This window comes from Hemitrygon akajei, chromosome 4 (genome assembly GCF_048418815.1).
Source record: "Hemitrygon akajei chromosome 4, sHemAka1.3, whole genome shotgun sequence".
Taxonomy (NCBI): Eukaryota; Metazoa; Chordata; class Chondrichthyes; order Myliobatiformes; family Dasyatidae; genus Hemitrygon; species Hemitrygon akajei.
Window position 1 is genome coordinate 8,977,458 of NC_133127.1, and position 25,393 is coordinate 9,002,850.

Consider the following 25,393-nt stretch of genomic DNA (forward strand, 5'->3'; position numbering starts at 1 on the left):
GATGCTGTCTGATCTGCTGAGTTCCTCCAGCATTTTACCTGTATTGCTCTGGATTTCCAGCATCTGCAGAATCTCTTGTCTTACATGGCTATCAAGTCACCTCTCGTTGTCTGTTGCTCCAAAGAGAAAAGCTGTAGCTTATTCAATCTTTCCTCATAAGCCATCCTCTCTAATGCAGGCAGCGTCCTGGTAAATCTCCTCTGCACCCTCTCGCTTGTTGATTTTATTGGAAGAGTGCTTAGGAATATAAGACTATAGGAACTTGGAGCAGAATTAGGCCATTTGGCCCATTGAGTGCCATTCTATCATGACTGATTTTATTATCCCTCTCAACCTCATTCTCTTGTCTTCTCCCCATAACCTTTGACATCCTGATTAATCAACCTTCACCTTAAATATACCCAATGACTTAGCTGGCACATCATCTATAGCAAAGAATTCCACTGATTCACCACTCTCTGGTAAAATAAATTTTTCCTCATCTCTGTTCTAAATGGACATCCCTGAACCTAAACTTCCCACTATAGGAAACATACTTCCCACGTCCACTCTGTCCAGACCTTTCAATAGGTTTCAAAGAGATTCCTCCCTCATTCTTCCAAGCTCCAACAACTACAGGCCCAGAACCAACAAACACTCCTCATATGCTAACTCTTACATTCCTGGGATAATTCGCATGAACATCCTCTGGATTCTCTCCAATGCCAGCACATCCTTTCTTTGATAGAGCCCTAAAGCATGATGAACTACACATGCAGAGAACCAGCTTGGTGAGCTACTGTTCCTACTTGTGGCTCAGTGTTGGAGAACGTTACAGCAGGGAATTCACCAGGTCCATGCATCCATGTACCCCAAATATACAAGGGGTGATTGATAAGTTTGTGGCCTAAGGTAGGAGTCAATTTTAGAAAACCTAGCACATTTATTTTTCAACATAGTCTTCTCCTACATGTGCACACTTAGTCCAGCAGTCGTAGAGCATATGGATTCCTTCTTTGTAGAAGTGGTCCACAGCAGGGGTGATTGATAAGTTTGTGGCCTGAAGTAAAAGGAGACGAGTTATTAACGTCAAACTTTCTGCATTATCACTCAAAGAGCTGAACTGCACGTGCATGTAACGAGAATGTCTTGGACCTCCAGGTGGTCCACAGCAGGGGTGATTGATAAGTTTGTGGCCTAAGGTAGAAGGAGGTACAGCTCTCGTTACATGCACGTGCAGTTCAACACTTCGAGTGAAAATACAGAAAGTTTGAGGTTAATAACTCATTTCCTTCTACTTTAGACCATGAACTCATCAATCACCCCATGCTGTGGACCACTTCTGGAGGTCCAAGATGCCAACTTTTACAAAAAAGGGATCCGTATGCTCCATGACCGCTGGACTAAGTGTGTAAATGTAGGAAAATAAATGTGCTAGGTTTTCTAAAATTGACTCCTTCTCCTTAGGCCACAAACTTATCAATCACCCCTTGTACACTAATCCCATTGTGTTGTCCACACAGTCTCACCATCTCCTCCCAGCTTCTACAACTCACCTGCACACTAGGCTATTAAATCCACCTTCACAGCTTCAACTAAGACCAGCATATTACTCCCATCCTAACTCATCTGCATCAGTTTCCTGTATCTTTTAGAATTTTAAAGTTCTCTTACCTGTTTTTAAAGCTGTCAATGGTCTGGGCATCATAGAATCACTTTTGTTTTATAAACTTGCTCGAACTCTCCGAGCTTCTTCCGCCAGTCTGTTAAATCTCCCTGAAAAGAGAACAGGCAGGTCAGCTCTCCTAAACTGGAATTCAATACCTAAAGCTATAAGTGAGAGAGACTCAATTGACACTTCTAAATGTCAGCTCAACCCCTATTTCTTTAACTTTGCTTTTAACTAACATAATTTTGTCTTTTGTTATTGTTTTCACATTATCCCATTGTAAACGACATCATTTGTAAAGGAAGTGCTTTATAAATGAAGTTTCTTGTTATGGGGACGCAGGAGCAAACCCAGGCAGCTACAGAGAACTACATGGACAACACCGGAGTGCCCTCCAGTCAACCAGGGTCTCTGGAACAGTAAGGCAGATTTAAAATACTAGCAGATTTATGAGGACAGTCCAGCTTTGAGATACTGTATTCTCCATAATCTCTCTCCGATGGTGGAATTAAAGACTTTCGTGAGGTTAAGAAAGATTTCTGTTGACAGAATCGCAAATGGGAACGAGAAGGTATACATGAGCAAAAGAGATCAGCCAGTTGAGTGCTGTCTCAGTGTTAACCTCAAACTTTACATCAGCAAGACCAAGGAGTTGACTGTGGACTTCGAGGAATTTGGGAGAGCAGGCGCCAGTCCTCATTGAGGGGTCAGTGGTGGAAAGGGTAAGCAGCTTCCAGTTCCCAGGCCCAACATATTGATGCAATTGTGAAGAAGGCACGCCAGCAGCTTTACTTCATTCTCTTGCAAATTTCTCGATGCACTGTGGCGAGCATTCTGACTGGTGTGGAACCTCCAATACACAGGAATACAAGACTGCAGAAGGTTGGAGATTCAGCTGTTTCATCATGGGCACAATCCGCTCTGCCGTCAAGACCCGGTGCCTCAAAAATTCATCATTGAAGTCCTTCACCATCAGGAGCATGCCCTCTTCATATTACTACCATCGGGAAGGAGGTACAGGGGCTTGATGACCCACACTTAACATTTTAAGAACAGCTTTTTCCCCTCCACTGTCAGATTTCTGAACAGTCCCTGAACCCATGAGAGCCAAGTTACTATTCATTTTCTGCAATATTTATTTTTGAAACTTAACAGTAGTTTTTATGTCTTGCACTGTGCTGTTGTTGCCAAGCCACAATTTTCACAACATATGTCAATGATACTAAACCTGATTCTGATTTTGATCATGTACAGTGATTGGTACGCTATTCAGAGACAGGACATTGTCTGCCACCTAGTGCAGGTTGTACATGTTTACACAGACTTTCAGCAATGACAGTCCTATTGATGTCTGCAACCTAAAGCGTGCACACTAATACTACATTTGTTGAAAATATGAAATATAAACAGAAGATGCTAGAAATATTGAGTAAGACAAACAGACTCTGGGGAAAGGGAAAGAGAGTTCATTTCAAGCTAATGAACAGAATACAGGGTTAAAGGCAGGGTCTTAATAGTGTGGGGGAACAGAGGGATCTTGGAGTTCATGTCTGTAGATCCCTCAAAGTTGCACCTCAAATTGAAAGGATGGTTACGAAGGCAAATGGTGTCTGACCTTCGTTAGTCACAGGATTGAGGTCAAGAGCCATGAAGTAACGTGCAGCACTGGTTAGACCACTCTTGGAATATTGCGCTCAGTTCTGGTCACCTCATTATAGGAAGGATGTGGAAGCTTTTAGAGGGGGTGCAGAGGAGATTTTCCAGGATGTTGCCTGGACTGGAAAGTATGGTTCATGAGGATTGGTTGAGGGAGCTGGGGCTTTTCTCTTTGGAGTGAAAGGGGAAGAGAGGTGACTTGATTGAGGTGTACAAGAAAAGAAGAGACATTGATAGTGTGGACAGCCAGGGATGAAAAGGCTAATACAAGAGGGCATAACTTAAGGTGATTGGAGGAAAGTATGGAGGGGGGATGTCAGAGGTAGCTTTTACACAGAGAGTGGTAGGTGTGTGAATACACTGCCAGGGATGGTGGTAGAGATAGATATATTAGGGACATTTAAGAGACTTAGATAAGCACATGGGTGAAAGATAACCGGAGGTCTATGTGGAAGAGAAGGGTTAGTTTGATCTGAGGGTAGGTTAAGAAATTGGGAGTACACCGTAGGCCGAAGGGCCTGTACTGTACTGTGCTGTAATGGTCTATGTTCTAACGAGTGGCATTTACCTGAAACACTCGTCCCTTCACTCTCATCATGACTGCGGCCTAACCTGCTGGTTATTTCCAGCACGGTTTTTATTACACTCGTAACACTTTCTCATTCACTCTTTCTTAGGAAAATTGATGGAGGTCGCACTAAGAAACACCACTTAGAAATCCTATTAGAGATTTTTCACACTTTCATTTAAGAATTTAGATAGTTCCATTTTTATTTATCATTTCAAACTGTTCTAAGAATCAGTTTCACATCTCTCAGTAATGGTCACAAGCTGGGGTACAAAGATTGCCACTGCTGATAGTTCTAATTGAGTAAAATCTTTGCAAAATGACTAACTTGCCACCCACCATTGTGTATCACACAGCGGAGAGTCCATGACCAGTCTTGTTCAAGTTAGCTTTACAAATGCATGCTTTGATTAACATGGTCCACTTGGCTGGACAAACTAAATAGTTTAAATTCCTGAGAACAATCTGTAAGCAGTGTGACGAGGCCCTCCGTTGGCTGGGGTCGACTATGGATGCTGCGTCCCAGCAGTCTACGTGATGCTCAGGCCAGGGCAGTACGATACGGAGAGCAAGCTGTTGCCCATGCGGCAGGCCCCCCCTCTCTACGCAATTGATAAATCCAAAGGAATGACCGAGTCCGATACAGTTTGGCATCAGTAGATTTTCAGGAGTTGCCAGTCAGCGTTGAACTCAACGTCGGACTGCCTCAGGGACGCCAGGTCTGGATTTTTCTTCAGGGTTTACTCCCGAAGCCTTCCCCATGAAAGGGTTACAGCTGTAAGGCAGCTGAGGTTTGCGATCAGAGTTTCCTTTCTCCTAGCCCAGCTGCCAACTGTGGCTCCCTGAAGTGTTGGTTTTAAGGCCCAGTGACCTGCCTTTGCACCTTCTGCAGTCAGTGGAAGCAGTTCTGCTGTGCTTAGTCGGTGAACCAGCTACGAAGGCCAGGAGCTGGACTGGGTTGTCCAAAGCTACTTGTGACGCAAGGCGTTGGGAGCTTACCCCCAGTACCACTCCTGGCTATACAACCTCTAAAAGAAGTGTAGTAGTGTACGCACATGGAGTAGTCACAGTCAGATTGCAGGTTTTCACTATTGAGCAAAGCCTGCAACAGTCTTTTTTTTGGTGGATTCCTTTGACGTTTCTTGGTTTGTGACTGCCTGTAAGGAGATAAATCTCAAGGTTGCATAGTGTATACATGCTTTGATAGTAAATGTAGTTTGAACTATGAGCAAAGGTGTAACCATTTCCCACAACAGTGTACTCTGGGTTTAGGAACATCTTTAATAATACAGTGGGTCCCAGTTAATTGAGCCATCAGTAAATCGGGGCAGCCACGTCTTTGGGACAACTCTTAAAGGATAAAAACTAATCGAGATAAAAGCTGGGATACCCTTTGTTTATTTGGGACACTATCCCACTTAATTGGGACAGGAAACAGTTTTTAACTAGCGTCAGTTACATGCACTTGTGCGGTCGTTAGACACGACACCGAGCTTAGAGTGAACTGTTTTTAAATGTCAGGTGTATGTGTTTATGTTCAAAAAGCAGTGATTTTTGGCAAGTAATAAGACAATTCAGAACTGTTTTGCTCACTGCCGTTTCAAGAGATCAGGCTTGGAGATACCAGAAACAGCCGGGAGTGAAAATGAAACAATTGATTTACTTCAACAAATTAGATCCTGTGAAGAATTTGAAGGTATCAACAATCATCTTGAATGTTACCTTTGGACCCCACTGGACACTCAACTCTCACCTGTGGCTCCAAGTAGTTGTTTGCATGAGACTGTGGCCACACCCCGTTATACCACTACAACAGGTAGACTAAGCCAGGTAAGGTTAGACGGCCAGCCTCATGCCCCAGCAAGGTAGGGACATGCCTGTCCTAGCTTGCAATGTCAGGTCTGGCAGACTGGGTGGATGAGATCTACAGTGAGATTCAGTGGCCAGGAAGGCAGGTCTGAACGCTAAATCTGGGTCATCCACTGCAGCCAGGAAGACCCCAGTTGTGACGTCTACCCATACACTGGACCCAGGTCGAGAGAGTGGAACTGCCCAGTGCAATGGCTTTTCCATTTTAAAAACTCTCCCTCACACGTTTGTTGTGGTTGTTGGATACAACAGACAACCACCAGTACCATTTGTAGTGTTCTAATTTTTTCTTTATTTCATTTAAATACTTAAGTTGTTATTCAGTTAAACTAGTTTGCCTTGTTTATATATTTCCATGACACTTTGGCTAAGTGAGGCAACAGCTTAATTGAGCCAAATGTATCCCTATGTCCCAATTAACCAGAATCCACTGTATTTTCAAACCATCTAAACAAACTAGCAATTTTACAAGCTCCTGAAGGATTTGGTGAACTTGACTGTCATGAATATAGGTACAGCTCCTTGAAGCAGTTTAGCCATCGCTGGACGAGAAAGCACTGAGGCAGACTTGAACTAGATTAAAGCGTCAAGGCCCAAGAGCAGGAAACGAACTGGTGTTCAGCCCATTACTTCTTGTCATCCAAGATTCCCCACCCGAGCCTATCCCCGCTGCCTGCGTTTGACACGCCTCCCTCTGTTCTCACCGCTACCATCGGGGGGGGGGGGGGGGGGAGGCGCAGGAGCCTTGTCTTCCACGTCACCAGGTTCAGGAACAGTTCTACAACCATTGTGCTCCTGGAACAGCATGGCTGGCTCCACTCGTCTCCATGCTGAACTGCAGACTCGGTGCTTGTTATGAATGGATTATTTTGTATTTCTTTATTTTCCTGCAAGAAAATGTAGGGGCAGCACAGTAGCATAGCGGTTAGCACGACGCCTCACAGAACAGGCGACCAGGGTTCAATTCCCGCTGCTGCCTGCAAAGACCTTGTGCATTCTCCCCATTACCATGTGGGTTTCCTCCAGGTGGCTCTGGTTTCCTCCCACACTCCAAAGACAGGTTAGTTGGTCATTGTAAATTGTCCCATGATTAGGTGAGGGTTAAGTTGGAGGTTGCTGGGTGATACAGCTGAAAGGGTCAGAAGGGCCTGTTCCACGCTGTGTCTGAACAAAATAAGAAAGAAATCTCTAGTACACCACACGCTGCATCCGCAAAGCAAACAGCATTATGAAGGACCCCACACACCCCTCATACAAACTCTTCTCCCTCCTGCCGTCTGGGAAAAGGCTCCGAAGCATTCAGGCTCTCACGACCAGACGATGTAACAGTTTCTTCCCTCAAGCTATCAGACTCCTCAGTACCCAGAGCCTGGACTGACATCTTGCCCTATTGTCTTGCTTATTATTTATCGTAATGCCTGCACTGTTTTGTGCACTTTATGCAGTCCTGGGTAGGTCTGTAGTCTAGTGTAGTTTTTTTCTGTGTTTTTTACGTAGTTCAGTCTAGTTTTTGTACTGTGTCATGTAACACCATGGTCCTGAAAAAACATTGTCTATTTTTTTTCTGTGTACTGTACCAGCAGTTATGGTCAAAATGACAATAAAAAGTGACTTGACTTGACTTGGTATACATATTAGATCATGAACTTGCTCTGAGGTTTGAACATTGAAAGAATGAACAGTGCAGTATCAGAATCACATGCACCAACTTCTACTGGTCTGTTGGGTCAGTCAGCTTCACATTTACAACCCAGACTCTTGAGTTTGTGATCTCTTTAAAATCTCTGACTTGTGATCTCTGGCTCTTTAAAAAAAAAAGCTCCTGGTGTAAGAAATACCACTCTGAGGTGTGAGTGGATCTCATACTTTCTACATCAGAACATAACAGCTCAGTACAGGCTCTTTGACCCACAATGTGCCGATCTTTTAACCTACTCTAAGATCAATGGAACCCTACCCTCTGATGCAGCCCTTCATTTTAAATGTCCCTAATGTATCTGCCTCTACTACACCCCTGGCAGGGCATTCCACACATCCATCACTCTGTGAAAATAAAAAGTTATCTCTGACCTCTGCTCTATACTTTCCTCCTGTCAGTTTAAAATTATGCCCCCTTGTACTAGCCATTTCTGCCCTGAAAAAAGTCTCTGGCCGTCCCCTAGATCTCTGCCTTTTTTCATCTTGTGCACCTCCATCAAGTCACCTCTCATCCTCCTTCACTCCAAAGAGGAAAGCACTACCTTTTCAACCTATCCTCATAATACATGCTAGCTAATCAAGTCAGCATCGTGCTAAATCTCCTCTGCACCCTCATCTTGGTACTTGTTTATAATTTATTCATGGTAATCGTACATAAGTTATGTTTAATTTGTTTTTGTGGTGAATGCAGCTTCTATAAACAATGCCCTTGCCCCATGATTGAAAAGTTCCCACAACCTATACTTTCTCACTTTCAAGGGCTCTTCACCTCATGTTTATGACATTAATTAATTAATAATTCTTAATTATTTGGTTTTTTTTGACAGTTTGTCATTTGCACATTGGTTGTTTGTCAATATTTGTGTAGTTTTTGATTCTGTTGTAATTTTTGTTCTACTGTGAAAGTCTGCAAGAAAATGAATCTCAGAGTAGTATATGGTGATATCTGTATATGTAACTTGATAAAAAATTTACTTTGAACTTAAAAATTCTACTTTGATTATAATTCTGGTGGCGGGGTGGAGATACTGTACATTTCCCTCCACAGATGCTGTCTGACTCCAGATTTTGTGTGTGTTCCTAACTGTCTGATTTTGTCTTTCTGTAACAGTCCTCTAAGAAAATATTCAGCATTTATATAACAAGGTGTTCTATTGCTTGAATAGCTGGTACATTAGGCATGGAATAACATTGTCCTGCAACTCATGTCAATTCAAATGACATAAGACAAATACTTCAGAGATGTGGATGTGAGGCTGCAGACACTGTAATCTACTGACAGAGCTCAGCATCTCTGGGGGGAGGAACAGAGTCAAAACTCTGCACTCCCCCTGATCCCCACAGATGCTGTTTGAGCCTCTGAGTTCCTCCAGTAGATTGTTTAATACGCCCACAGACGGAATCAAATTTGACCACTTTTCAATGAAGAGCATCATTTGCAAGAATTGCTCTTAACTGATGTGGGGAGGATGGTCCCTCTTTTGGAACAAAAGCTGAACAATCAACAACTTGGGTCACTGTTTAAAAAAAATTGGGTAAGATGTACTGACATTAGGGACAGTGTTGAGGAGATTCCTGAGAATGAGCTTAGGAATTAAAGGGTTAACATGCGAGGAGTCTTTGATGGCTCTGAGCCTGTACTCACGGGAATTCAAAAGAATGAGGTGGGAATCTCATTGAAACCTGTCAAATATTGAAAGGCTTAGAAAGAGTGGATGAGGAGAGGATGATTTTTAAAGTGGGAGAGTCCAAGACCAGAGGGCACAGCCTCAGAATAGAGTGACGTCCATTTAGAACAGAGATGAAGAGGAATTTCTTTAGCCAGAGGGTGTTGAATCTGTGGAATTCATTGGCACAGATGGCTGTGAAGGTCGAGTCATTGAGTATACTTAAAACTGAGGTTGATAGGTTGTTGATTAGTAAAGGCGTCAAAGGCTTTGGGGAAAAGACAGGAGCATGAGGTTGAGAGGGAAAATAAATCAGCTACCTTGAAATGGCGAAAAAGACTCGATGGGCTGAATAGACTAATTCTGCTCCTATGTCTTATGGTCATTTGGCCTACTTAATGACAAAGCAAATTTATTTGTCTAAAAAGGTTTGAGATTTTTGGAACTCTTTTCCTCGAAGGGGTGGAAGATGAATCTTTGAATATTTTTAAGGGGGGAGTGAGGGAGGGGGGAAGGGGCTCAATATGGTTACCAAAGGAAGGTGAGAATACAGAACCAATGTCAGAGACTGGTCAATTTTTCCTAAATGGCAAAACAGGCTCTCGAGGCCAAGTGGAGGAATCCTGCTCTTTGTCAGAATGGGTGTCTCCCATTACCTGTTATTGTGTCATAATGGGTCTAAACAGTTTTCTTTTCTTAGTCCAGAAATCATGTTGGGGTGTTGAGTTACAATACATTTGGATTTCCTGCTGTTATTGGAGTCACAGAAAACTAAAGCACAAAAACAGGCCCTTCAGCCCATCTAGTCCATGCTGAACTAGTTTTCTGCCTAATCCCAAAAACCTGCACCTGGATCATAGCCCTCCATACCCCTCCCAGCCATGTACTTAACCTAAATTCTCTTAAATGTTGAAATAGAATCCACATCCACCACTTGTGCTGGCAGCTTGTTTCACACTCTCACGTCCCTCTGAGTGAAGAAGATCCCCCTCAAGTTCCCTGTACACTTTTCACCTTTCACCCTTAACCCGTGATCTCTAGTTCTAGTCACCCAACGTCAGTAGAAAAAACTTGCTTGCATTTACTTATCTATACCCCTCATAATTCTGTATATCTCTAAACGAGAAAGATCAGTGATAATGGTATCATAATACAATAGGTCAAATTCCTCCAACCTCAGTAACAATGGATGTCCACATTATTGCAGGTCTAGAAACATCAACCACAGACACATCTCCACAGGGAGGAGATTGCTGAGCCTCTGGTGGTGATCATTGCATTATCAATAAGGATGGGAGAGGTTCCAGAGGATTGGAGGGTTGCGGATGTTGTTCCCTTATTCAAGAAAGGGAGTAGAGATAGCCCAGGAAATTATAGACCAGTGAGTCTTACTTCAGTGGTTGGTAAATTGATGGAGATCCTGAGAGGTAGGATTTATGAACATTTGGAGAGGCCTAATATGATTAGGAATAGTCAACATGGCTTTGTGAAAGGCAGGTCTTGCCTTACGAGCCTGATTGAATTTTTTTGAGGATGTGACTAAACGCATTGATGAAGGTAGGGTCATAGATGTAATGTATATGGATTTCAGCAGGCACTTGACAAGGTGGCCCATGCAAGACTTATTGAGAAAGTAAGGAAGCATGGGATCCAAGGGGACATTGCTTTGTGGATCCAGAACTGGCTTGCCCACAGAAGGCAAAGAGTGGTTGTAGACAGGTCATATTCTGCATGGAGATCAGTGGTGTGCCTCAGGGATCTGTTTTGGGACTGCTACTCTTTGTGATTTTTATAAATGACCTGGATGAGGAAGTGGAGGGATGAGTTAGTAAATATGCTGTTGACGCAATGTATAGGGGTGTTGTGGATAGTGCGGAGGGCTGTCAGAGGTTACAGTGGGACATTGATAGGATATAAAACTCGGCTGAGAAGTGGCAGATGGAGTTCAACCCAGATAAGTGTGAGGTGGTTCACTTTGGTAGGTCAAATATGATGACAGAATATAGTATTAATGGTAAGACTCTTGGCAGTGTGGAGGATCAGAGGGATCTTGGGTTCTGAGTCCACAGGACACTCAAAGCTGCTGTGCAGGTCTACTCTGTTGTTAAGAAGGCATATGGTGCATTGGCCTTCATCAACTGTAGGGCTGAGTATAAGAGTCAAGAGGTAATGTTGCAGCTATATGGGACCCTGGTCAGACCCCACTTGGAGTACTGTTCTCAATTCAGGTTACCTCACTATAGGAAGGATGTGGAAACCATAGAAAGGGTGCAGAGGAGATTTGCAAGGATGTTGCCTGGATTGGGGAGCATGCCTTATAAGAATAGGTTGAGTGAACTCTGCCTTTCCTCCTCGGAGTGATGGAGGATGAGGGGTGACCTGATATAGGTGTAAAAGATGATTAAAGGCATTGATCATGTGGATAGTCAGAGGCTTTTTCCTAGGGCTGAAATGGCCAGCATGAGGACATAGTTTCAAGGTGCTTGGAGGAGATGTCAGGGGTAGGTTTTTTTTACGCAGAGAGTGGTGAGTGTGATGAATGGGCTGCTGGTGATGGTGGTGGAAGTGGAAACGATAGGGTCTTTTAAGAGACTCCTGGATAGGTACATGGAGGTTAGAAAAATAGAGGGCTATGGGTAAGCCTAGGTAGTTCTAAGGTAAGGACATGGTCAGCACTGCTTTGTGGACCGATGGGCCTGTATTGTTTCTATCTCTCAACCTTTTAAAAAATGAAATGTGACAGATAAAATGGACTTATCTTTCTGCTGCTGATGCAGGAAAGGCAAAATGAAATTATTTAGTGGACCAGCATGGGCAGGCCCTTCCAGCCCAATGACCTCACTGCCCAGGACCCACCGATTTAACCATAGCCTAATCACAAGACAATTTACAATGACCAGTTCACCTACTAAATGGTATGTCTGGTATGTATGGACATGATTTGAGAGTTAGGGGGCAAAAGTTTAAGGGTAACACAAAGGGGAATTTCTTTACTCAGAGTGTGGTAGCTGTGTGGAATGAGATTCCAGTAGAAGTGGTAGAGGCAGGTTCGGTATTGTCATTTAAAGTAAAATTGGATAGGTGTATGGATAGGAAAGGAATGGAGGGTTATGGGCTGAGTGCAGGTAGGTGGGACTAGGTGAGTGTAAGCGTCGGCACGGACTAGAAGGGCTGAGATGGCCTGTTTCCGTGCTGTAATTGTTATATGGTTATATGGTCTTTGGACTGTGGGAGGAAACCTATGTGGTTAACGGGGGAGAACATACAAACCTCTTACGGACAGCACTGGAATTGAACTCTGAACTCTAGAATGCCTGAGCTGTAACAGTGTCACACTAACCGTGATGCTACCGTGGTGCAATCACACTTAATTCATCAACCATGCTAGGTGGAAATTTCCATTCCTGTGACTAGGCTTCATTTGGATGCATTTCAATTCAAGAGAAGTGTCTAATCCCCAAGGAACTTTTATTATTAATACACTCACACATGTATCTTGGAAAAAAGCTACTTTTATTATTTCTTAATATATTTTTATTAACAGGTAGCAATTTTGAAGGCTCATTTCTATATATATATATACACCAGTTATGCAGCAAAGGCAATTGAAGAAATAGGTTTCTACACCTGATAATAGGGCAGGACATCTTGAGATGCCAACGAGCTGTGTGCAGCAGAGTATGGTAGGGCTCTCTACAGTGGACACTGAAGTTTTAAGGAAGTGGAGAATGATTCAGAATATTCCCACCTCAAAGCAAATCCTTGCGATAATTACGTATTTATTTACTTTTTAAACTAACGCATGTTCACTCCTCCAGACATACATTGACAATAAAACTTTGCAGGTGATCATAACTTGCTTCTTGTAATGCTTCTGCACAATGCGATTTAATACCGAGACCCACAGAGAAGCAGCCTCGAGGTGCCGTTCAGGATATCGAATCTCTAACTTTATTTCAGTTAATTTTAATTAACTCAGATTTAACTTTTATCTCGATGGATTTGCTTTGAGAACAGCCAGCTTTTAAATACTTAAACCTACAATAGGAGTATACAAAATATAATAAGGCAAAAAATACGTGCTATAAGTAATCTTTATAGACGGCGTTCAGCATAGAGACTGAAGCGAACTCTCCCCCCCCAACCACCCGTCCCCTTACAAAAATAACTGCAGCTGTAATACTCATCAATTTCCTGAGAGACTTGGTACAGTCTTCTTCTCAGTTCCTGTTAAAACGTGTAATCTTTTTCTTCAAGATGAAAAAGCACCAGAAAAGCTATTCTTCACGTGATCAGATTCTTGACTGTTTGCTGAAGTGTGTGTGTGCGCGTGTCTGTGCGTCGCCAATGGGAAGGCAGGTGTACCACCACACTGCTCTCTCTCCAACAAATGCAACTGCCTCAGGAGAAATTGGACAGTTGCGTTCTTCCACTATCCCACCATCCCCGACTTGACCACTTAGACCAGAAGCCAGTGGATTTGCAGCACAGACACATCACAGTGCCAGGGGCTGGTGGTGGATGGTAAGGGGCAAAAATAAGCTCTTGCTCCGCTGCTAATTCAGACCTAGCTGGAAAGTGCTCTCACATTTGACAGTGGCAAATTCACGCTCTCTAGTCATCCCAAAGGACCATTCTTTGAACAGATCTTGCTACCTTTATAAAGTCTAGTGCATCCAAAGGACGGCACAGGAAGCTGCAGTCACCGAGATGCCGTTCCTTAAGCAGAGCCTGGTGTCGGGCCAGATAGGCAAAGCATCGGCTTCAGTACATTTTTGGTAGCACCCATTCCACCAATTTTACAGCATAATAGTGTGGCATTGATATTGCATAGAGGATAGTTCTCATTCCTAGTTATTTACAAGGGCTTTCCAGCCTGAACAAACTGGAGAAAGAGAATCACCAGGTCAGCTTAGTTTGGGTAATTGGAATTAGTCTTGCCAACAGTACATACCTTTCCCGAAGTACTAGAACTATTTGGCTAGAGAGGTGTGAATGGGAAACACACCATTAAATTATAATATCTCAGATAGTTTGCAAAGACACAGGAGCCAGGTTAGACGCAGTTAACACCTGCAATTTTTCCTCACACCTAGCAAAGATATCTTGCTCGGAAGATTCCCCAAATATTCGCTTCATTTCGCAAAGCAGTCATACTGCGGCCGCGGCAAAAGAAGAATTGATCATTTCTGTTTTGTAGTATACTCATCAATGCCAGCTAAGAAAGAGTTGCTCTACGTCAGAACTTTTTATGCATATAAATCTAAGCAATTTGCCTCCAATATTAATTGTGAAAACGAAGTCTCAAACAGAGACTCTACTGAACCTTGTTCCTCCATCCCACCTCTTCACTGCTGCCCCCTCTTAATGCAAAATGATCCTCAATAGATCATTTTGCACCAAGAATGTCATTATTTTATATCTGGTGCGCTACTTGCATGTCATTCCAACAAGCACTCAGTCAGGAACAATGAATTATTTGGTCGATGCCTTGTTCTTCATCTTCTCACTGACTGACTGGAGAATGCTAGGATTCTGCTCCATAATCTGCACTAGCAAGAGGTCGATATACTCCTCCAGATCTCGCACGTGCTCTTCCTTCTTCTGCAGCTCCGATTCCTGCTGCAGGATCTTTTTGATGAGCTCGTCATGTGTGAGGTGGTAGTAGTGCTCTGCGGGGTCCACCACCTTACATTCCTGCAATTAGAAGAAAACGTTACAAACAGGTTCAAACATTTATTATCAAACTGTTTACGCAGTACACAACTCTGAGATTCATCTTCTCCAGACAGCCACGAAACAAAGAAAACCATGAAAGCAGTTTCAAGTAAAACATCAATCCCACCACTTACACAAAAAACAAATCACGTAAATGGCAACAAGAACATCAAACCCCCACCCCCACGCACAAATAACTACCAGAATTATCCAGCCCAGCACTGCATGTGGCCTCCTGTGTCTTTGTATCATGCAACAAAGTCTGTTCAAACTGAGATATTATAATACATTGAAATGTTTTTCATTTACAATTCTCTAGCTAAACTGTTCTAGTACTTCAGAGGAAGGTATCTATCCATCACAATATTTCATTGCAGTGTCCCAAACTAATGTTCTTCTTCATGAATATTAATTCATCTCAGTATGACATTCCACCAATAGAATATAAAAGCAACTTCCCTCTTCCCAAAAACATCAAGTAGTTAGAGTCAGATTCAAATTCAGATTTATCATGTGTACACAAATACATTCAATGAATTGCATTGTTTGTGTTAACAACCTTTAAGGATATGCTGGGGGCAGCCCACAAGTGTCGCCACATATTCTAGTGTGCCAACATAGCATACCTCAGCAGAACAACACACAACACAACTGCAACACAAAGCCCTTTCTTCCCAGAAATCAAACAGCATGTTGGCGTTAATTGCAAAAAGTCTAGAATTTAAAAAGAGGGGTTGATTTGTTTCAGTTCTACATAGTGAGGCCACACTGGAATACAGTGCATGGTTTTGGTTCTTGTAACTTTATTAAAGAATCTAGTTAAAGATTAAAGATTAACTTTATTTGTCACAAGTACATTGAAACATACAGTGACCCACACAGCCTGAGAATGTGCTGGGAGAAGCCCAGTGTTGCCGTGCCTCAGGGGGCTAACACAGCACACCCACAACTTACTAACCCTTTCCTGTTCATCTTTGGAATGTGGGAGGAAACCAGCGCACACGGACGAAACGTACATGATCACGGAGACAACGTACAAACTCCTTACAGACAGTGGTGAGAATGGAACTGTTATGTTTCATAACTTTAAGACATAAAACTAATGGAAAGAAAAATCTGGAGCCAGGGATAACTGGAGTGCTCAGTGCTTTTGCATTAGTGAAGTACACCCTTATGGTATGGTTATGCAACGATGTACAACATTCATGTATTTTACATATAACCCACAATAAATTAGTTAAACAAAGAATGCTTAATCAAACAATACGTTCAAAATGTTACTCAAATATTAAATCCACAATAGGAACTCTGATCCTACAGCTGGCCCTGCGAAGCAATGCTTTAGACACTGCTACGGTAGTGACAATCGCTGGCTGCCCAGCACAATACTCGCTGATTTGATTCGATGCAAAAACAACGCATTTCACTGTATGTTTTGTGGCACATGTCACAAAAAAAGCTAATCTTTAATCTTTAAAGCATTACAGTAACTGCCACATTACCGTGCTGCCCCACAGTAGCAATGAAGGCAGTCCTAAGGAGGTCCACAGGCTAATTCCTGCAATTTGAGAGTCGTCCTGTGAACAGAGGCCGATCTTTTGAGTTTGTATTCTCTGGAGTTTAGAAGAATGGAGGGTGACCTAACTAAAACATGGAAAATCCTAAGGGACTTCACAGGATCATTGCTGAAATGATATCACCAGAGAGAGAGGGTCATAAACAAAGGGAGGTAGTGACAAAATAAAGGGTTGGACAATTGAAATGAGGGGCCAAGAAGTTTCTCCTCTCAGGGAGAGAACTCTCTTTGCCCGAGGTAGGGATTGGCAGATCATTACATGTGGTTACAATGGAGAGACATAAATGATTGAAAGAGTGAGGAATTAAGGGTTATAGGAAACTGGCAAGGAAGAAGCATTGAGGCCAACACGGACTTATTAAACGGTCAGACAGCACGGTCTCACTGGATGGTGGGACAGCACGGAATCAGTGAGGAGCAGAGGGGTCAAGTGGCCTACTCCTGTTGTTGTGTTCCTGTGTCAGCTTGAGGGGTTCCTTAAGGGTGTCATAGTCCGGGGCAGAGGTGTGGTCTGGGGGTAGTGGGGATGAGCACCCACTACCTATTCAATAATCCTAATGGCATGCTTGTCATGTGACAGTAATAAACCAACTTCGTTAAAATATTTCTACTTCACACCCACTTTTGAGATCTTGATATCACTGGCAAGGAGCACTCCTGAAATTTCTCAAATTAGTGATGACTGCAGGAACTCTCAGTTCTTCATGCAGAACCTATCTTTTTACGCCATGGAGTTTGTCACCTAAAACACTCAAAAAAATTGTACAGATGACAGGCTGTATCACTGTCTGGTGTGGGAGTGGTGGCCTACTACTCAGGACCGAAAGCTGTAAATCACGGGTACTAGCCTCCAAGGCATCTTCACGGAACAGTGCCTCAGAAAGGCGGTGCCCATTTTTAAGGACCCCCATCACTCAGGACGTCCCCTCTTCTCGGTTACAGGAGCCTGAAGACACACACTCAACAATTCAGCAACAGCTTCTTCCCCTCCGCCATCAGATTCCTAAATGGACACTGAACCCATGAACACTACACTATTTTAAAATTATATTAAATGTACATTAAACATATATATGAAATTATATGTGTGTGTGTGTATATATATAGATATATAACACACACACACATACTGGAATTCATTTATGTATTTTCTATATCATCATGTATTGCATCGCACCTCTGCCGCTAAGTTGACAAATTTCACAACATATCCTGCTGACATGAAACCTGACTCTGATTCAGAAAACATACTCAGTGGCCACTTTATTAGGTACCCCTGTACACCTGCTCATTAAAGCAAATATCTAAACCGCCAATCATGTGGCAGCAGCTCAACGTATAAAAGTGCATACATGATCAAGAGGTTCAGCTGTTTTTCGGACAAACATCAGAATGGGGAGAAATGTGATCTAGGTGACTTTGACTGTGGAATTGGTGCCAGACAAGAGTATCTCAGGTCTCCTGAAATTTTAATCCATGACAGTCTCTGGAGCAGTGGTCCCCAGCCCGGGATCCAGGGACCCCTTGCTTAATGGTATTGGTCCATGGCACAGAAAAGGTTGGGAACCCCTGCTCTGGAGTTTACAGATAACGGTGAGGAAAACAAAACACAGAAAAGGTTGGGAACCCCTGCTCTAGAGTTTACAGATAACGGTGAGGAAAACAAAACACAGAAAAGGTTGGGAACCCCTGCTCTAGAGTTTACAGATAACGGTGAGGAAAACAAAACACAGAAAAGGTTGGGAACCCCTGCTCTAGAGTTTACAGATAACGGTGAGGAAAACAAAACAACACGGAAAAGGTTGGGAACCCCTGCTCTAGAGTTTACAGATAACGGTGAGGAAAACAAAACAAATATCCAGTGAACAATAGTTCCTCGGGCAAAGAAAAATCTTGTTAACGAGGGAGGTCAGAGGAGAATGGCCAGACTGGTTCAAATTGACAGGAAGGCAACAGTAACTCAAACAATCACTCATTACGACAGTGGTGTGCAGAAGAGAATCTCTGAAGGCACAACACGTTGAACTTTGAAGTGGATGGCTACTGCAGCAGAAGACCATGAACACACACACAGTGGCTCCTTTATTAGATACAGAAGCACCACTGAGTGTACTTCCCACATTCATCACCGTTGACATTTAACGCAAGAAGGATGAAACTCGTTTTGTCCACTAACCTTTACTTCTTCCCGATCCTCCTGCCCAGCCACAGGTAACTTGGCAGGGCTGCTATTCCCAGTGGTCACGATCTTCAGTTTCTCCAGCCCACTGGACAGTGTGTTGCTGATACACGATCGGCCAGATTTCTTCTCTGTCACCTCGAGGGTCGTGGCAGTGATTGGCTTCACGGGGTGAGGGCTGGTGGGAGAACAAAGAGAAGATCACTCACGTAAATGTGCTGCCACTCCACATGTTGACAACCTGTCCAATTTTATCTCCTGGAGTGGAGAAGGCCGAGGGAAAACCGTGTAGAGTTTTATAAGATCATGAGGGGCGAAGATAAGGTGAACAGTCTTTTGCCCAGGGTAAGGGATTCTAAAACTAGATGGCATACATCAAAAGTGAGAGGGGGAAGATCTAATAGGTCCTTGAAGGGTAACTTCTTTGACACAGGGTGGGAATTGAGTATATCAAATAAAGAGGCTACATAGCATCCACGCCAGGACCACCAGACTCAAAACAGTTACTTTCCCCAAGTAGTAAGGCTGATCAACACCTCCACCTACTAACCCACCCCTCCACACCCCCAATCAACAAGACTTTATCATTTCCTGTCAGTCACCTTATGTACAGGCACTCCTGTGTCTAGTATCACCTTAGAACAGAGATGAGGAGGAATTTCTTTAGCCAGAAGGTAGAGAATCTGTGAAATTCATTGCCACAGGTGGCTGTGGAGGCCAAGTCACTGGGTATATTTAAAGCAGAGTTTGACAGATTCTTGACTAGTCAGGGCATCAAAGGTTTCGGGGCAAAGGCAGGAGAATGGGGTTGAGAGTTAATAGATCAACCATGATGGATGGTGGAGCAGACTCGATGGGCCGAATGCCCTAATTCTGCTCCTATGTCTTATGGTCATTATGTACATACAATCAGTCTTTGTACATAAACTAATCTTAAGTATTTATATTCATAGTGTTCTTTATGCTTAGTGTTTTTATAATGCTGCATCATTTCCAGAGTAACACTCATTCATTCTTCTTTACTCTAGTATGCTGAAGAAGAACAATTTTGAATCTTGAATCAGAGAAAGTGGTGGAGGTGGATACACTTGTAACATTTAAAGTCATTCGGACAGATTCACGGCTACGAAAGGTCTAGAGGGCCATGAGGCAAACGTAGGCAAATGGGGGCAGCTCAATTGGGCAACTTCATTTGTACGGAAGAGATGGTCAGAGCGGTTGTTTCCATACTGTACAGCTCTACGGCTCTAAAAGTGTTATTTATTTATTGGTTTATTGAGATACAGCACAGAACAAGCTCTACCTATCCCCTTTGCTCTATGTACACCATGGAATAGTTTCTCTCTATCCATCTGATCCAGAGCCCACTATGTTTTCAACATCTCTGTCATCTCTCTTCTTAACTTTCTGAACACTCTCAGTACTGCCTGCCTATAGAACATAGAACATTACAGCATAGTACAGGCCCTTCGGCCCACGATGTTCTGCCAACCTTTTATTCTACTTCAAAATTAATCTAACCCTTCACTCCTACATAGCCCTCCATTTTTCTATCACCCATGCACCCATTTCTATCACCCATGAGTCTCTTAGATAATGTATCCATCTCTCCCACCACCCCTGGCAGCATGTCCCACACACTCACTACTCTCTGACATCTCCCCTCCTATAAAGATGTCCCTGTAAAGATATTGGGCAAAGATATTTCTGAGGGAAGTAAGTATTCGCAGGCAGAAAAGACCTTATTCCTGCATTCCTTATGGAATTACTGAGTTTGAGAGTTAACGTACATCAAATTGTACACAACTCATTTTGGAAAATCATAAGCAGAATAGGAGAAGATGAACTAAGTTAGGCATTGAGAAATAACTCTTCTGAAAGACAAGAGTACAAAGCACAAATTAGTTTAGATATCATCTATTCGAGGATCAGACAAGGCGACTTGTTCTAGGGTTGGAGGACTGTGCATGTAGGAACAGGACTTGAGTTGCTGTTGTTACACGGTATGTTCTGTTTTTTGGTGTTCTCTGCTGTTGAGGGCAGGATAAGTTGGTCCCGGCATGCATGGGGACACTTGCGAGCTACCCCAGCAATCTTTGAATGTGTTGGTTGTTAATGCAAACGACATAATCCACTGTATGTTTCGATGTACGTGTGATAACTAAATCTGACTCTGAATCTATGTGGATTTTTGTTGAAAACAGCAAATGCATCCCATTAAGCCTAATTGGTTTGCTCTGCCATTACTGGCATCACACATTCCATCAGCCCTCATGGACTCAGCTTGCTTCTCATTAAACACACCATGTCTTCTGAACAGCCTGTTTCATGCTAGGAAGCTCATTACAAATCCAAATCAGACCCAGATCCGTGACAGCTGGAACTGGAGGGGATCTCTGGGATTTCCCTCAGGACAAGACCTTGCTGCCCAGGGTGACACTGGTTTTTTTCCTTGGGGACATTCCCCGAGGATCAAACATTAATTTTTTTTCCAATGTGGTCTAGTAAGTTGTCAATCCTACAGACCTGTTACTGGGGAAAAACTGGTCCCAGAGAAATGTAGTGAGGAGGTAAAGTGTGTGTACAACACAAAGTGTAAGGAGGTGGCCTGCCTACCACTGGGAAATTGCCATTCTACACTGCCATCATTGTCACATCAGCCATTACTGCCTGGTTTGGTACAGCTTTCTCCCACAGTGTACCAAAACTATAGTGAACTGTCAGGACAGCAGGAAAGGACATTGGCTGTACAGTAGTCTACATCGCTACAGAACTTCTATGTGTCAAGGACAAAAAAAGGCAGGAATAATCACTGCGGCCACTAACCACCCTGCAAACCCTTTTTTCCAAAAGCTCTCTTCTGGAAATGGAAAGCTCTATAGGGCTATGAAAACAAAAACAAACTTGCCATCTTAAAAGTTTCTTCACCCCAGCAGTTAAACTGATCAATCATTCTAGTTAGCCCCCATCCCCTTTTCTCATCAAAGAAGAGGTGCAGGAGCCTGAAGACGCACACTCAACATTTCAGGAACAGCTTCTTCCCGTCCGCCATCAGATTTCCAAATGGACATTGCACACTATCTCACTATTGTTCTTTTTTTTGGCTTGCTTTTTGCATATATATATATATATATATTTCTTATTGCAATTTATAGATTTTTTATTATGTTTTGCAATGTACTGCTACCGCATAATTAATTTTATGACATGTGCCAGAGTTATTAAACCTGATTCTCATTCTGATTCTCTTTTATCCCAGTCACTGCACTGGTAACATGCTAAACCACTTTTTATAATGCTGTTTACACTGTAAATACATACGTGTGTGTATGAATACATAAATATACACATACACATGAACATTTTATTCTAGATCTGTACTTTAACCTCAAATTTTATTTTAAAGTAATTCTTCATTCTGTATAATCATTGAATGTTGTTATTTTTGTTCCATGTCATGCCCTAACCAAAACACCAGAGCAATATCTATATACCCATATGTAAAAACAGACACACATATTTTACATATATATATATATATTTTAAACCCTGAGACACCAGGCAAAATCATCTGATTCCAAACAATTGGTTTATTGATCATCACAGAATGTCCCTCTGATGCTTCCTGCTCCCTCCCCTCTCCCTTCCCCTTTTCCCAACATGATTCCCCTCTCCCTGCCCCTTCCCACAATAGAGACCCCTATCAGAATCAGGTTTATCATCACTCACATTTGTCATGAAATTTGTTGTTTTTGTGGCAACAGTACAGCACAATACATAAAATTACTACAGTACTGTGCAAAAGTCTTGGGCACCACACCCTAGCTCTCTCTTATATACATACATACTCACCCACCTGAGGATTGGCCGAGGAGAGAAGGTAGAACATAGAACAGTACAGCACAGGAACAGGCCCTTCAGCCCACAATGTTGTGCCAAACCAACTAAATTAGTAATCAAATGGCCAACTAATCTCCTCTGCCTACACAATGTCCATATCCTTCCATTCATGTGCCTATCCAAATATCTCTTAAAAGTTTCTAAAGTTTCTGCCTCCACCACCACCCCAGGGGGTGCACTCCAGGCACCCATCTCTCTGTGTGTAAAAAACTTGCCCCTCATATCTCCTTTGAAAATTCCCCCCTCTCACCTTGAATACATGCCCTCTGGTATTAGACATTTCAACCCTGGGGAAAAGATTCTCTCTGTCTACTCTCTCTATGCTTCTCATAATCTGATAAACCTCTGTCAGATCACCCCTCAGCCTCCGACGCTCTAGAGCAGGCATGGGCAAACTACGGCCCGCGGGCCATATGCGGCCCGTTAAGCTTTTTAATCCGGCCCGCAGAACTTGATGAAATTATATTAATAAACCTTGTTAACACCTCAGATCCATACTGAGAATCGCCACAACAAAACTAAATCCAGACTTTGATGCGCTGGCTAAAAAGGGAGACCAACAACACTGTTCCCACTGAAACTAAAAATAAGTTTCTTCGTTGTGTTATGTAAAAAATGCATTTGAAAATATTTTTTTCAATAAGCCTTACATGTTACATGTCATTTCTGTTAAGTGATGGACATGAGTAGTGCGCAGGTGCACGTACGTTCTCAAAATAAAAAATGCGCTCCAGATCAAATAACGCGCTCCGCATACTGGCGCGCTGTCACTGTTCTGTCCTTGTGCTGGTCGTTGTTGAGTTTTGGCACAGGGGACAATTGAATAAGAAGGAGCAGGACAAGTAGACCTGCATCTCCTACTGTTTTTGAAATAAAGACAGTCAGGAGGAGAGTGATGATGATAATATTTTGAAGGATAACAGAATTTTCAGTGCTTTAAAATAATAACTGTTACTATTAAAAAAGTCTGTATTTTATTCATTTAATTTTCAGTGTTTTAAAAGTCATTTCAATAAATAGCTAAATACCACGGGACTTCAAAGACAGATATTTTGTTGTAATGCATTTGTTCATTTTCAATTGAAATTAAAGCACATGTTTTCTACATATCCCATGATATTTTATTTTCTCTTATGAGGTGTATTACCAAAACACTCCGTCCATCTGCTCCTGGTCCGGCCCCCCTGTCAAATTTTAGAACCCTTTGTGGCCCACAAGTCAAAAAGTTTGCCCACCCCTGCTCTAGAGAAAACAACCCAAGTTTGTCCAACCTCTCCTTATAGCATGTGCCCTCTAATCCTGGTGTGAACCTCTTCTTCAGCCTCGGCATCCTTCCTATACTGGGCAACTGGAACTGAGTAAGACCAGGTCTGCAGGTCATGCTGCACTTTGGTTCATTAGAGATACAGCACGGTAACAGGCCCTAATGCCCAATGAGACCACGCCACCCATGTGGCTAATTAACCTACTAACCCGTACAATTAACCCATCCAGAGTGGGGACTGCAGGCACACAGGGAGCTAAACCTCGGAAAGTAGGTGGTGGTATTCCCTGTGTTTGCTGATTCTCTTTTCTTGATTGGTGAAATGCGCCGTCTGCGTCCAAGGATGCGCCAGGGAGGCCTATAAGTGTTGCCATGGTTCCAGCGCCAACATAGCATACCCAAACTTACCCCTTATGCGTTTGGACTGTGCGAGGAAACCAGAGCACCCTGAGGAAACCCACAAGGTCATGGGGAGAACGTACAAACAGCGGCGGAAATTTTACCCAGATTGCCAGCGCAGTAAAGTGTTATGCTAACCTGCTACACTACGGAGCTGCCCCATATAGTCACCACTCCTGTGCTGTTAAATTCCCTCATCACACAGTTGTGGGAGGCAGCACACTCACTCCCTCTCTAACCAGCATTACACCCCACACAGCAGAGCACCCCAGCACCCAACAAGATGCAGATCTATTACATTTACCGATACAGCTTGGGGTAGGCCCTCCCGCCCTTTGAGCCATGACAACCCAGCAACAGCACAACCCTGATTAACTCTAACCTAACCCTAGCCATTTCCACCCTGAGAAAAATATCAGTGGCTGACCACTCTATCTATGCCTTTTGTTCTCTTGTACATCTCTATTTCAGCTCTCATCATCTTTTGCTCCAAAGAGAAAAGTCCTAGCTCACTCAACCCATTTCTCGTGGGACGTGCAGCTTGCGCGACAAGGCACAAAAACAGAATGGACAAGTCAGCATGGAGACAAAGGATGGAAGGGCCCACGTCGCTGCTGTCTGACTCCACCACCGCAGGCCCACAAAGCTTTTCTGTCCCTGATCTCCGTCAGGCACCTCAGTGAATAAACTTCATGAAGACTTCTGAGGAAACTGAGGCAGCGCTTCACCCTCAATCTTTGACCGCTCGCCCCTCCGGCACTCCGAGCTGCAACCCTTCCCACCCGTCAGAACAAGGGCGCGCGAATCACCCCACCCACTGTCCAAAACCCGACGTGCTGGAGGTCTGTTTATTTATTTAGAGATACAGTACGTAACACACCCTCCTTATGGCCTAATGAGCCCACGTCGCCCAGTTACGCTCACGTGACCACTTAGTGACAGTACTAACGTGTATGTCTTTGGGATGTGGGAGGGAACTGGAGCACCCGCAGGAAACCCATGCAGTCACAAGGAGAACGTACAAACTCCTCACGGACTGTGGCGGGAATTCTTCAGAGGTTGCTGGCGCTGTAATAGTGTTAAGCTAACCACTGTACCACCCTGCCACTCTGGTTCCAGGGGCCGAAGCCAGGAGACTGGACCTGATCAACCACTTTCAGCCCCTTAATAGCATCCTGGTACAGAGGGATTTTGGAGTCCTGATCCCACATTCACTGAGAGTGGCTGTGCAATTAGGAATGATAGTAAATA

General features: G+C 43.3%; 1 protein-coding gene and 1 long non-coding RNA gene across 4 annotated transcripts in view; one reads left to right on the forward strand and one right to left on the reverse strand.

The window, feature by feature from the left end:
- Positions 1–25,393, forward strand: part of LOC140726114 (uncharacterized) — a 99,783-nt gene that overhangs the window by 1,299 nt on the left and 73,091 nt on the right. For both annotated transcript variants that reach the window (XR_012098579.1, XR_012098578.1), the window contains exon 2: positions 19,608–19,657. This is a non-coding gene — a long non-coding RNA (uncharacterized lncRNA). The remainder of the gene's footprint in view (positions 1–19,607; positions 19,658–25,393) is intronic.
- The window catches only part of LOC140726112 (uncharacterized), a 100,176-nt gene continuing 87,383 nt past the window's right edge, over positions 12,601–25,393 (reverse strand). For both annotated transcript variants that reach the window (XM_073042064.1, XM_073042063.1), the window contains exons 5-6: positions 18,577–18,757; positions 12,601–14,803 (exon numbers count right to left, since the gene is read on the reverse strand). In XM_073042064.1, coding sequence (XP_072898165.1) covers positions 14,582–14,803; positions 18,577–18,757 — 403 coding nt within the window. In that variant the 3' untranslated portion in view covers positions 12,601–14,581. The remainder of the gene's footprint in view (positions 14,804–18,576; positions 18,758–25,393) is intronic.